Source organism: Glandiceps talaboti, chromosome 23 (assembly GCF_964340395.1).
Source record: "Glandiceps talaboti chromosome 23, keGlaTala1.1, whole genome shotgun sequence".
NCBI classification, from domain to species: Eukaryota; Metazoa; Hemichordata; class Enteropneusta; family Spengelidae; genus Glandiceps; species Glandiceps talaboti.
Window position 1 is genome coordinate 7,765,453 of NC_135571.1, and position 13,425 is coordinate 7,778,877.

The 13,425-nt window shown below is 36.0% G+C and overlaps 1 protein-coding gene across 1 annotated transcript in view; it reads left to right on the forward strand.

Moving 5' to 3' along the window:
• LOC144452644 (phenylalanine-4-hydroxylase-like) overlaps nucleotides 1-13,425 on the forward strand; it is a 34,306-nt gene that overhangs the window by 4,378 nt on the left and 16,503 nt on the right. The window contains exons 2-3 of the mRNA XM_078143783.1: nucleotides 6,948-7,058; nucleotides 7,498-7,675. Coding sequence (XP_077999909.1) covers nucleotides 6,948-7,058; nucleotides 7,498-7,675 — 289 coding nt within the window. The remainder of the gene's footprint in view (nucleotides 1-6,947; nucleotides 7,059-7,497; nucleotides 7,676-13,425) is intronic.

Here is a 13,425-nt window from a genome sequence, read left to right on the forward strand (position 1 = left end):
AGACAATTGTTGGAATACAACAGAACATATGTAATAGCAACGACTGTTGAGGGCATCCTTTAATGTCCATGACAATCGTGCGTACAATGTACCGAAAATATGCTAATATCTTATTAAAACTAAAAGCTACATTAGTAATATTTTCAGGACAGGTGCGCTTTGGTATCGCAAATGTGTGTACCAAGGTATAATGAATTTGAAGCGTGCATTCTTGAGATATAGCCTAATTACCGAAAAACATTAATTACGTAAATTGCTCATTAATATTCACAGGATTTTTACCAAAACCTAATCAAGTCTTGCCATTACCCTACGGAATACGTCTTCAAAATTTCGTTTGAATTGAGCAAGCCGTTATAGAGAAAATGATGACACAGACAGACAGACAGACAGACAGACACACAGACAGACTTCCACCCATAAATATATCTCTTCTTTAAATAAAATGTTTCAGTTACAGTGCAGTTTTATAAGTCTGTGTCTGATTATATCTTGGAGGGTGCAGTCTAAATTTGTTTTTGATTAAGCTATTTCTAATCCATGCAATAATCCTATTGGCCTTATGTCATCACTGGCTATTGTTACCTTAAAAATCAGTCACAGACTGTGTTGATACAATGATAGCAGTGCTTTAGTGCTATGCTGGTTTTATCAATGCCATTATGGTGTCAGATTGGGGCGATTATAATTTGTGCTTGGTCATCATATTTTGTCTGTTGACAATTACTACAGATACATACAACACACAAAAAAACACCGGTGCATTTACAACCTACAAAAAAAACACTGGTGCATTTGCTTGAATTAAGTGAGCCAAGGAAAAGACTTGATGCAACGACAAACTTAGGTAAAAACAACAATACAGCAAATACAACAACAACAACAACAACAACAACAACAAGGTGCCTTTGATGTTCGGGATGATCACACAATATCACACAAGCTCAGCAAGCGAACTTTGTTCATTTAGGGGGAGGGGGGTCTGGTGTCAATGCCATTGCTGAACTTTATTTTCACGCTTCTAACACCTTCATTGATAAAAGCTTCTGTATTTACAAATTTGCTTAGATGGCACACTGGTCACCACATAGTAAGAGATAGGGGAACACCAAATTTTGGTGTGTCACTGGACATTGTGTGCGTCAGTGGAGTGTCAAATTGGCTTAGAGGGCACACTGGTCACCACATAGTAAGAGATAGGGGAACACCAAGTTTTGGTGTGTCACTGGACATTGTGTGCGTCAGTGGCACGTCAAAGAGGACACTGTCTCATTTCTACTCAGTTCTGAACTCCACTATGGCGTGACTCCGATTCTGGAATGTGGATTTATTTACATCACAGAAGGAGTTGTTGTTTGGTACATTTAGTGTTCTAATCTAAATGTACAAAACAAATATATTAAGCTGCTTAAGTGACATATCTGTGACATATCGGGTGACTATGGACCTTGTTTACTATTTTTTTATTTGTATAAACTGATGAAGAAAGATGCTGAGTGTTGTTACCTACGAAACCTCAGTTGCTTGTTGGTTGTACATATTTGTACTGCAGTCATATTTATTTTGGCACATGAAAAATTTGGGAGAGTGGTAATTTAGAATGTGTAATAAATACTTTCTAATTTGGCAGACGGTGCACGGGCAAAGTAGACACAACTTGTAAATAATTCATCCGGTCGGCCAGCCATATAACAGCATTCAGTAGAACTGTTGTTGACACCATTCACAACAGCATTCTTCCAAGCCCGAGTACAGTTTTTCTGCCGAGTCTTGAAGGCGCGGTGAGTCTTGGATGGTATCGTAAAAGAGGGTGTGGTTTATAAAGATGTCACAACAGTTGAATATAGAAATATGATAACTCGTTATTTCCATGGAAACTGCTTCTGCATGTGTTCAGTTGTAAATATGTTAGAGGTACGTATATTGGCAGAAAAAGCTTTCACAGGTATTCAGCTACATCTTATGGCGATAAAAATGATTACAGTATATAAAGTGTGATCTTTGGTTCGTTTTTGTGAGCCCATGACATGAAGAGTTATGATTTATTGTGAATAAAATCTCACTGAGGAAGGACTCTGTGAAACGTAAATGGAAGTATTTATGGAGATTTTTTTTACTGTATAAGAAATAAAGCGGGTCCATGGCTTGAAATGAACTTTTTTCTTTGGTAGTCCTAGTGGGCTACCAGTTTCAGAAATTGGTAGCCCAAGGATTGTGACCTGTAGTCCCATATTCCTGAACTGAAAACAGATTTCCTCTATTGGAAATATGTGTATTATTAAAATACTTTCATGTCCATAAATCTTCTATCTTCATCTCATAATCAGTGGTAGCCTGAGTGGGCTACCAGCTACAAATTATGGTAGCCCCATGACAAGAATTGGTAGTCTGTAGACATGGGACTTATATTGTTAATTTCAAGCCCTGGGGTCTTTGGGACGTTTAGTGTCGCAAGCCCCAAAATGGTCAGATTTGTGAAAAAGGGGTCTAGAATTTTTCATTTGTGTTGTATTCGTCACTGAAAAAGTTCATCGTGGTTCAGGGGACATGTCTTACTCATACATCAGTCAGCATTCACTCATGTAGCATCCACAGTGTACGTAGTGCAATCTGAGTTATGGATTTTAGTTGGTGTTAGATTACATACATCTAACTTCGGTCCAAATTATCGATGCACAAACTCAGCTGCAATGTAAGCATTTAGATAAAGAAAAAAACATTCCGTAATGTTTGAGAAAAAATGGTACGTGGGCAGTTTAGAACATGTTACCTTTGTCGATGTCCATGTTATCGCTGAACAAACTCAGTGTGTAATACATTCAGATAAAGAAAAAAACAAATGCATCATTGAGAAAGACAGGTTCTTATCTATTCACCGTTTGATCAAAACTTAACTATGCATCAAAATCGATTTATTGATGTAGACACAGGTACATGAGGTCGTAGCATTTGAAGGGTATGACGTCAATGGTCGAGTATCGAGATAAAATTGCGATAACTTCGATAAGATAAACGTATATCATTTCTAGCGCCAGGTACCTTGTGGTTTATAGGCAAAACATGTGACAGCATTACACCACTGTATTGATTCAACTGACAGTTTTATACCTTTATTGTCAACTTTGATGAAAAATATTGTCTGTTTATCAGGTAGTTTTAACTTGTTGACGAGATGTACTAAAATCCTTCACGTATAAAGATAAATGATAAAAACTTTGAACTGCTTGTGCATTATATTATAAATCAGCTGTAAAGTTGGATTGTTTTCAATGTTTTGCAGTTTTCTCACCTTGGTAGCTTTGAATTCGAAACATAAACAAATTTTATACGTCATAAACTCTGTTGTTTTGAATAAGGTACATGACCAAACTATTGGGTGACTATGACAAGGTGACAGGCGGTGTACTTAAACTAGAAAAGTGTTGGGAAACTCGGAATACTTACGACTGTCAGCGACTGTAAACTATCATAGTCGAGAGACTGTATGGCTGCTTCGTCAACGCCAAACGTTGCATTACGGTTAATGTTGTATTTTACTAAAAACTGTATCATATTGATAAAGTTGACATAGTACATAACAGAAGTTATTGGCATGAATGCCTTCTTGCACTGAAATGAAAATTGTGAACCTGAGAACGAACATCTCTGTTGCAGTCACTGTACATGTTTCCGATGTGTATGCTTAAATAAACAAAATTGGCAAGGTACTAGGTGATTGATATCACTTGAAATTGTACTCCTTGGAATCAAATATAATTACAAAATAATGAAATTTCAAAAACTACCCAAAAAACTTTAACATAATTGATTGAAAATATCCCAATATCTTCGCTACTGTAAGCACAGCCTAACACAAATTGTAACGTGACTTGATATGTGTGTAAAATTCATTGAATACGATGTAAACACTGATGAATTACTTCCACCCCTCTCACCAAAAGTGGTATGGTCCATGTCTGCGCATTCTAGTAAATTTTCATTTGTTGCCAATAGAAGACGCTCAACAAATTTGTTGTTTTGGTAGCTAATCATTGAGGTAACTTACATTAATGGCGGATGGATCTCAATGGCAATGCCTGTGATGGCAGTTATGATTTGGTAAAGGACAATGAACCACATTTTAGACCAAGCAAAATAATGCAAAGTGGACCCCGTTTTAGACTCTTCAGCTCGAAAAAAAAGACCCCATTTTAGACCAAAAGGGTTAGAAAACACACCCCAAAGGAGAGCATTCAAGTAAAGGGAGTTGATCCTTCAAGCGACACAATCCTTTAAGCATTAGGGGCATTAAGTCCCATGGGGACTCCTTTCTGAATTACTTGAGGCATTTGAATAGGAGAGTTCTGTGTTTGGTTGAATAGGGCTCATTAATACCTGTGCAATAAAATACAATACAGCCATTTATAAATGTCACCCTGAGTTTTAATATTGAAACAAGATGCCACGCTCAAAGGTTGCAGGTTAAGTGTAGTGTTTTTCTTGAAACGCAAACATCCTAGTTCCATGTGCAATCATCACATTGTAGGATTGGTTTTGGTGTAATACACACTGTAACATCATAGAGGCCGATACATGCATACACTACTGAAAATAAACGCCAGCTTTTGACCTACTTCCTAGATGACCTATTTGACATTGTCGTCAGAGAGAAAAGTATCTGATGAAGGTTACATATAAAACTGGGTCACACACAGTGTGCCCTCTAATGATAGCCAGATTCTGTTGTTGTGAGTCAAAATGAGAAAAACTGAGATTTCGTGGGTCACGTACCACATAGTAAGAGATAGGGGAACACCAAATTTTGTAGCTGCAATATTGTAGCTTTGTTTTTATTTACAATACTTTTTTTGTTCTTTTTTATATTTTATTTTTCGTTTTACTTTTTATTTCTTACGGGTTTCCAAAGAAAAACAGAGCTACAATTCTATTATTGAACAAGGCCAATCTAAAATCTCTTGGCAATTATTTCCATGGTTTCCTCATAAAAATAGTCAATTCCCTAGCTTCATGCCGTTATATCGTTGCAGGTGCGAAATTCACGACATAAGTACTCAAATCTGTTCATTTTCTGTTCAAAACGGAAATAAATACTCTGAACTGCTAAATCAGAGTCCTTCTTGGCAGCCATTTAATGATGTCGTTCTAGTATATTACTGATTTCCAAATTTTGAATTTCACTCTAATTTGAAAAATAAAGTTGTCAGTATGATTCTTGCAAATATGAAATTTGACGAAATATGAAATCCATGCCCTCACAAACCCTATTCGTTGCATCTACAGACAGGCAAGACTGATCATTATCTCTGTTCATATCATTCCAAGCATGTCCATACAATGACAAACTCAAATTTTGGCTACAAGAACTAAAATTTCGGCTACGAGAACTCAAGCAATTTTCAAATTTCAATGTATGTATCATAGCAGTCGGCATGTACGTATCATGTGGTATCATGTGGTATCACATGTTTACACACACTGAAAAATGTTCACAGGTACGTTATACAACATTATGTTACATAATGTTGTCGAAGTTAAATTCAAGGTATACTCTCACAATCTCTAGACTTGAATAATAATTTGCATAACAATACATTGTTATGTTAATTAACCACTTTCTATTAAAGCCTTTTGTCTCCTCAGACCACAGAGTACACAAAAGCATTAATGTTTACACAGTATAGGGGAATCGGTGCTTCCAGTGCTAACTGCATGGGCGCACATGTTTATTTCAATCAGTGAAACCAATTCATTGAATTAATGGCTGGATACAATACATCTTTGACTTAATTTGCATAACTGGTTTATTACAACAAAAAAAAGGTTCACTCTTTCTCTACCCTCAATAACGGCAAACAGTATGGAGAAAGGAACATACAGCCATCTATGAAAAAATAGATTATTAAAAACAACAACCTTAGCTTCATTTTAAGAACCTTAGATTCTTTTTTTTTAAAAACCATTGGAAATTTACCTGTATGTGAATACAGTACTAAAAGTTGACAGTCAGCACACTGTAAATCAAAACTGAATGAATGTCCATAGAAACTGCGGGGAAACTGCCAGACTGTTGACAAACAGCATGTTACTAGTTAATGTACATATATATATATATAACAATCATACTCCTGTCACATGTGGTGTTCCTACACCTGTTTTGCTACAAAACCATTCACACCTACTTGTGAATAATACTACTATTTCCTGCTTTACTGCAAATCACAGGAAATTAAAGTTCTTGCTTTGCCATAATACAGGGATTTTGGTTAAAAATTTGCTTATTAAAGGCTCTTGATTTGACATTAACTTTTAAAAAACTTTTAAAGTAACTATATAATTTAGAATGTTTCAATGATTGTTAGATAATGGACATTCATTCAGCATGCAATGTTTGATGTTTAAGTATTCCCCAGCAAGCACTGCTCTCAGAAAGAGATCCATTGGAGGTGACTTTAGATTCCGTTTCCCCAGACTGTCGTCTGGGTAGTCTCGTAGTAGAGCCCCCAGTGGTGTGAGTCTGGGTAACCGAAACTATTCCCAAGCTTGTCTGGGTTGTCTCATATTATATTATACCACTATATTGATGGCGCAAATTGAGGGATCTGATTGGTCTAGACATCGAACTAGCACGTCTAAAATGAGTGATAATGCACAGTTGGCACGCATCCAAATTTCGATGTTCAATGTTCGTCTACGAACGTTGCAGTCGACGTCTGTGCAGGGATGGGGGCGCAAATGAGACCAGAACACGTTACGTCTTATCTTGTTTCTGATATTTTCAGTATACTGGTATAATAGCGATAAACCACCCATGGGAATGGTATACCATTCCCAGGGGGTGGTTTAACGCTTAAGTAGATCCCCTGCAGTGAGAGTCTAGGTAACCGAGACTACATTCTCCCTTAATTTACCAATTTACTAAACTTTCATTTTAATGTCTTTTATTTCAGTGTTTCTCGTCGTATGTTCCTGATGACAACAGGAGTTGTGAAGAGACATCATTTATCTTTTCTTTGAAAGAAGAGGTTGGTACATTAGCCAGAGCATTGAAATTATTCGAGGTAAGTTAATTGTTGAAATACATTGTACTCAAGCCAAGTTGCATGAATTTTTTTAAATGATTTCACAAATGAATTTCAACAACATTGCGTTACAATTCAATAGTGACCTTGCAAACCCGCTATCTTCAATATCCTGAATGTTGCATCATGGGAAATATAAATATGAATCGCTCAGTCTTGTAAACAATTGTGTTACATTGTTTGTAACCACAAATATTGTAGTTATGGTTAGTCTGACCATTATTGGAGATTGCTTGACATTCTATCGATAGCCCAGATGAAGGTGCTACAGTAACTACAGATAATCCCACAGTCCTTTGCATCTGAGCATGCTCAGTCTGTATTGCAAGTACCCTATTGGCACTACGTATCCTTCATCAAATTTTTCACGTTTACCACGTTGGCGTCCAGACTATATTCATTTCTGATGAACTTACAGGAAGATGGCGTTAATCTGACACATATCGAGTCACGCCCGTCAAAGAAGAGCAAGACCGAATACGAGTTTATGGTTACGTGTCAAAGCAAGGAGGGAAAGTTACAAGCCGTAATTGATAAATTAAAGAAAAAAGCTGCAACAGTTCAAGTTCTGGGTAGTGGCAAAGAGGATGACACAAGTAGGTCAAAATTATTTAGAAAACTCTAAATTTTTTGTACAACTTTTATTGCGAGACTTGTTGGTTTCTAATACAGCGATCCCAACCCAACCCTAGGCTTATTACTAGCCCATGTATACACCATATTATGGTTACCAAAGTTTGGGTCATAGACACAACAAAGATAACACACAGACATCACTTACACAGTGTCTGCTCTGCATTTTGTTACTGATAACAAAAGCAAAATACAAATGTAGCAAAATACAACAAAGCAGACACTGCATATCCTGGCGGTGATACCAGTGGCCAACTCTGTTAGGAGTGTGTGGACTCTAGTAGTGGTGTGTGGCCAGTGCTGGAAACCCCAGGCCCATTTTAGACCATTACAGTTTTCTAAAATATGAAAGTTTAGACCTAAATACACAGTCCTTGGGAGGCAACATTTTGGGACAATTAATGGCAATTAAGATTTGGTAAAGGACAATGGATCACATTTTAGACCAAGCAAAATAAAAAATAATGGAAAGTGGATCCCATTTTAGACTCTTCAACTCGAAAAAAAACAGTCCCCATTTTAGACCAAAAGGGCTAGATGTATACTTATATAAAGGGAGAAATCTCCTGTAATTCCATTCATTTATTCAAAGTTATGATGAAAAAAGTGATGCTGAAAAGTGTCACGGACTGCTAGAACTCTTCCGGCAAATAGCCTTGTGTATCAACACCAAATATGCCTAAAGCTACTCACAGCAACTATATTGGATAGTTGGCGCCTTTCCATGTTGACCTAAAAAACTCAAGGGTTTATTGTCCTCAGACCCAGGGGTACTGACCCAGACATACCCCCTAGACTGATATACATTACGGGACTGTCTTACATGCAAGGACAGTTCTTTTCTGTGTTTCTCATGATGTGACCGCATGCAACCCTTCATTTCATGAATCTCAGTAAAAAAAGTTGATGCCCTCTATGGTCAGACAAGGAAAAAGTGAGTGCCAGCAATGGTAAGATGGTGACTCCACAAGTGTGTATCTGAGCAAAAGTTAACATTTAGCACTAACATTGTGGACTTTTAATAAACCACACAGTTCAAAGTTTCCTTCTGACTTTAATTATAATTTCTAAGGCAACCAAACTGTGAAAAGTACAATAGTGAATTGAAAGTATTACCAACTTTTTTTCTTAACTGTCCAACCAACCGACTCATCAGATTCTCAGATTCCTGGTGTGAATGTGATGAGAAACATAGAAATTAATACGGATGGCCTTTTTGTCAGAGGTCTATAAGTGCAGAAGGTGAACAACTTTGTTTACTGAGATAGAAATACCGCTTCACCTGTCACAAACATGCAACTTTATGATACCAGAAGTTAGTTGACGCAATACTTCGCAGTAAACACATCATCGCGTCAATGCAGTAAGGTCGTATATGCCTATACTATGGCATAGCAGATACAACCTTACTGCACTGATGCAATGACATATAGTGTCAAAACGTTCACCTAATTTATGATGTTTTGGACGTCATTTTTTCTAAAAAGACTATGATTTATATGTATGTTTTCCATGATGGACAGTTGTAAATTCTTTTCAAAATTCCACCTTGAAATTTTATAGTTTTGTTTTGTTTATATGAATATTTACAGATGTAAAAGTCCTCACACTACTGTAAACCTGGAAAGTGTTGTTAAAGTCTTATTTTCGCTAATTTCGCTAGAAAACAAAAATGCAAAAATAAGTAGTGACTAAAATGCCTTCTTGTACATGAACACAATGTACCAGTCTGGTAATTATTAAAAAAATAAGTAGTGACTAAAATGCCTTCTTGTACATGAACACAATGTACCAGTCTGGTAATTAGTAAAAATAAGTAGTGACTAAAATGCCTTTTTGTACATGAACACTATGTACAGTCTGGTAATTAGTAAAAATAAGTAGTGACTAAAATGCCTTCTTGTACATGAACACAATGTACCAGTCTGGTAATTAGTAAAAATAAGTAGTGACTAAAATGCCTTCTTGTACATGAACACTATGTACAGTCTGGTAATTAGTTAAAATAAGTAGTGACTAAAATGCCTTCTTGTACATGAACACAATGTACCAGTCTGGTAATTAGTAAAAATAAGTAGTGACTAAAATGCCTTCTTGTACATGAACACTATGTACAGTCTGGTAATTAGTTAAAATAAGTAGTGACTAAAATGCCTTCTTGTACATGAACACAATGTACCAGTCTGGTAATTAGTAAAAATAAGTAGTGACTAAAATGCCTTCTTGTACATGAACACTATGTACAGTCTGGTAATTAGTAAAAATTAGTCTTTGAGAACAAGCTGAAGACTGTAAAATCACAAAATTATCTAGTAGCAAAAATATCTGGGTTTACAGTATTATACAAGAACCATGCACAAGCCAAGATATCACATTCAAACAGAAGCTACGGGATGTATTTTCTGTTGACATACACAACAACATGTGTATGCCATTGGCTTTTCCATTGCTCGAAATGAGTCTAAACACAAAAATTGCAATTATTTTTCCAACTTCATCTTCAATTAACTTGTGCAGATATAAATATATTAATATCATAACTAGGCAAAGCCCATAAGCTTGCACAGGGTAGATTCATTTGTGACCGGCTGCCTCATGATGATATTGTAGATAGCGCCCTCTGTGTGGAGAATGCGCATAGTATATAGAACGTGCATGTGTAGTCATTGTGCCGCAATGCATCCTTGGGTAAAACCCCCAAAAAACATTACATAGTTTATAGGATGCGCATGCGTACTAGTCATTAGCCTCTACACGGCAGCTTCACAGCCGCTGCGAGAGGTATTATTCACCCTTTTTTTTCATTCTGTGAGAAAATACTTGTGACAAATACTTGTGACACAAGGAGCCTTGTCCCTACTTGTCTATGCTTTGTAGTGACAAGGCCCCCTATGTTACTTGTATTTTACTTGGTTGAACAGAGATAAATTATTGGAAATAATGTCTAAATGTGTATCAGAGTGATGGTGCAGATACTGGTTAATTACTTTAAACCGCTAATGATGCAACAATTCACTCAAATATAGCAACAGCTGTTAATCATTGTCTAAAAATATGTAAGCCAAGTTATCATCATGTATACAAATTATCATTTCAAATATTATGCAATATTAATCTGCAATTTTAATTAAAATGCTGGGAACAGCTGTCTCATCAAAATTTTCGTGATCAAAAAATCAAATTTTTGTTTTACACATGTATGCATTTTTATCAATGCTGTATGAAGTGGTAGCCAAGGATGTGGTGTGTGTTGCTTTCAGAGACCAAGCTTGTTTAAGCTTTCAAGTCATAATATTAGAGTTCTGAACCTTGACTCGTGAGTGCAAGTGCGACATACTCGGGGTTATCGCACGAATGCCTGCAGTGTTCTTGGTGGCTGTATGCGAGATATCAACAGGTCTAACGAGTGAAAGTACACTGGAAAAAATAAGCCATTGGTCAAATAAACCCCCACCTCCCACCCTCACCCCTGAGTAACGTGTATTTGCACATCATGAGGTTCTGTTGTTAGTATGTAAACAACAAAATTTCATTAAAAAATTATACTGTGCGATCATGTTTTCTTGTACCTGGGATTACTCTGTGGTCAATTTACATATCATTTGCATACATATATGCAATAATGTTTTCAGTATTGCACTGCACTATACTGCATGGTAAAATACCATTAATAAAATGTACACATGTAAATGCACATATTTGTTGGTACATATATGTAATGATTGAAATACAGTACTTAACATTGTAAATTTTAGTTGTTATGGTAATGTTATAATATTCCCAATAATCTGTAATTATCATTTTCCCATTGATATCAATATTTCTGTGCATCTTTCTCATGAACTTGAAGTTTATTTTGATGTTTGTTTGTTTGTTTGTTTATTTATTAATTTTTACCTTCCTCCCTGCTTATTTATCCGTACCTGGTAACTACCTACCTATATTCCTTCGTCTACTGATTCACATCATGATCGACCAACAACTTGATGTTTGATTGTTTGTGGATTCATGGTTTACTTTACTCTAATGACTTCTCTGTTGTCAACTCTAGAGTGTAAGTTATTCAGTGTTGTATTTCAGTGTTGCTTATGTGCTTGTTTTGTTTGTTTGTTTCTTTGTTTGTTTGTTTGTTTGTTTGTTTGTTTGTTTGTTTGTGTTTGTATGTATGTGTTTGTCTGTATATACATGTTTTGCATTTCTTTGTTATTTAGTTTGCATATAAACGGCGTGTCTGCACAATTGTTCTCATTGTGTTGTATAGTTTGTGTTTAAGTGTATGTGTTTGTTGGTAGTATATGTATGTGTTTGTTTGTTTGTTATTAAGTTTGCATATAAAGTTTGTGTCTGTACATGTTCTCGTGATGTATTGTGTGTGTTTGTGTGTTTGTATTTGTTTTTCTATACCTTCTATGCATGTATTTGTTTGTTTGTTTGTTTGTTGCCATGGTAAACACCTAATGTATGCATGCATTTTGAAGCACTTGTACATGTAGCTTTGCATATCTGTCTATTTGCATATCTGTCTATTTGCCTGCTTGTTATTGGTTACAAGTATATCAAAGGACATTTTCCTGGTTACACAACGTGTGCTTGATATACAGATCTCACAATGTGTTTGACAAACAAATCTCAAATATTCAAACTTGCAAATAACTTAAATTATTTTCAGCATTAGATACTGTACACTTTTAACTGCTTGTCTACCACACCCTCCCCATACATGCCCCCTCATCCTGTTCCCCTCCAATGTTGTCTTAACATTTTCGTACCTTTTTCACACCTGTCAACTCAAATTTTAACTCAGTTTATTAGATTCATTGGACAGTACAACATGTTTTTTTTCTGTGTTTGTCGTTTTCCCTGTCTGTCTGGTAGAGTTTGAGGAATTTCAAGGACGGCAAGCAAAATATTTAATTGATGAAGCCTTAGATACATTGTATGTCAGTTTACGCCAAATGTGATATAATTTATTTATTTGCATAATTTATTTATCAGAACTGATTATTTTCATTGCGTCATAAGTTATCTCTTGTTGGCATTTGGCCTCGAATCCATGTCATGTGTGGATTTATAGCGCTCACCTTTCCCCTACATGTGAGTGTGACGCTCCTGACGCACGGCATTTTGCCAGCTACCATTTATTTTAATGAAGCTTCGACCAGAAATGCATGTGCACATTCTTTTTGAGTTTTAAATTCTTCCCACCATGAGGTGACATCGATAGCGTCAGCACATGATTTAAACCAAGAGAGTTGAGCTAATATGATGTAAACTGTGAAAATACGTAATCTGTTTTAAAATAACACCTTCAAGCTAAGGGTGTGGTTGTTTGTTGTACTTTAACTCCTCTTCACTTCGTCCCCATCTTATCCTGCTGTAATTGATCCAAGTATCATGCACAAGCCAAGATATCAGATGCAAACAGAAACTATGGGATGTATTTTCTGTTGACATTCATAACAACATGTGTCTGCCATTGTTTTTGCATCGCTAAAAATGAGTTAAAACACACAAAAAGTGCAATTATTTTTCCAAATTTATGATCTTCAAACCTAGATATTTTTGTTTGGTAAATCAAATGGTACACATATATCAGCAGTAACTATAATTTGTCATTCTGATGAGGATCATCGACCAAGACAGATCGAAAACTCAATGCTAAAAAGCTTTGAACTGCTTGTGTGTTTTGTAATGCAAATCAAACCTTATTATT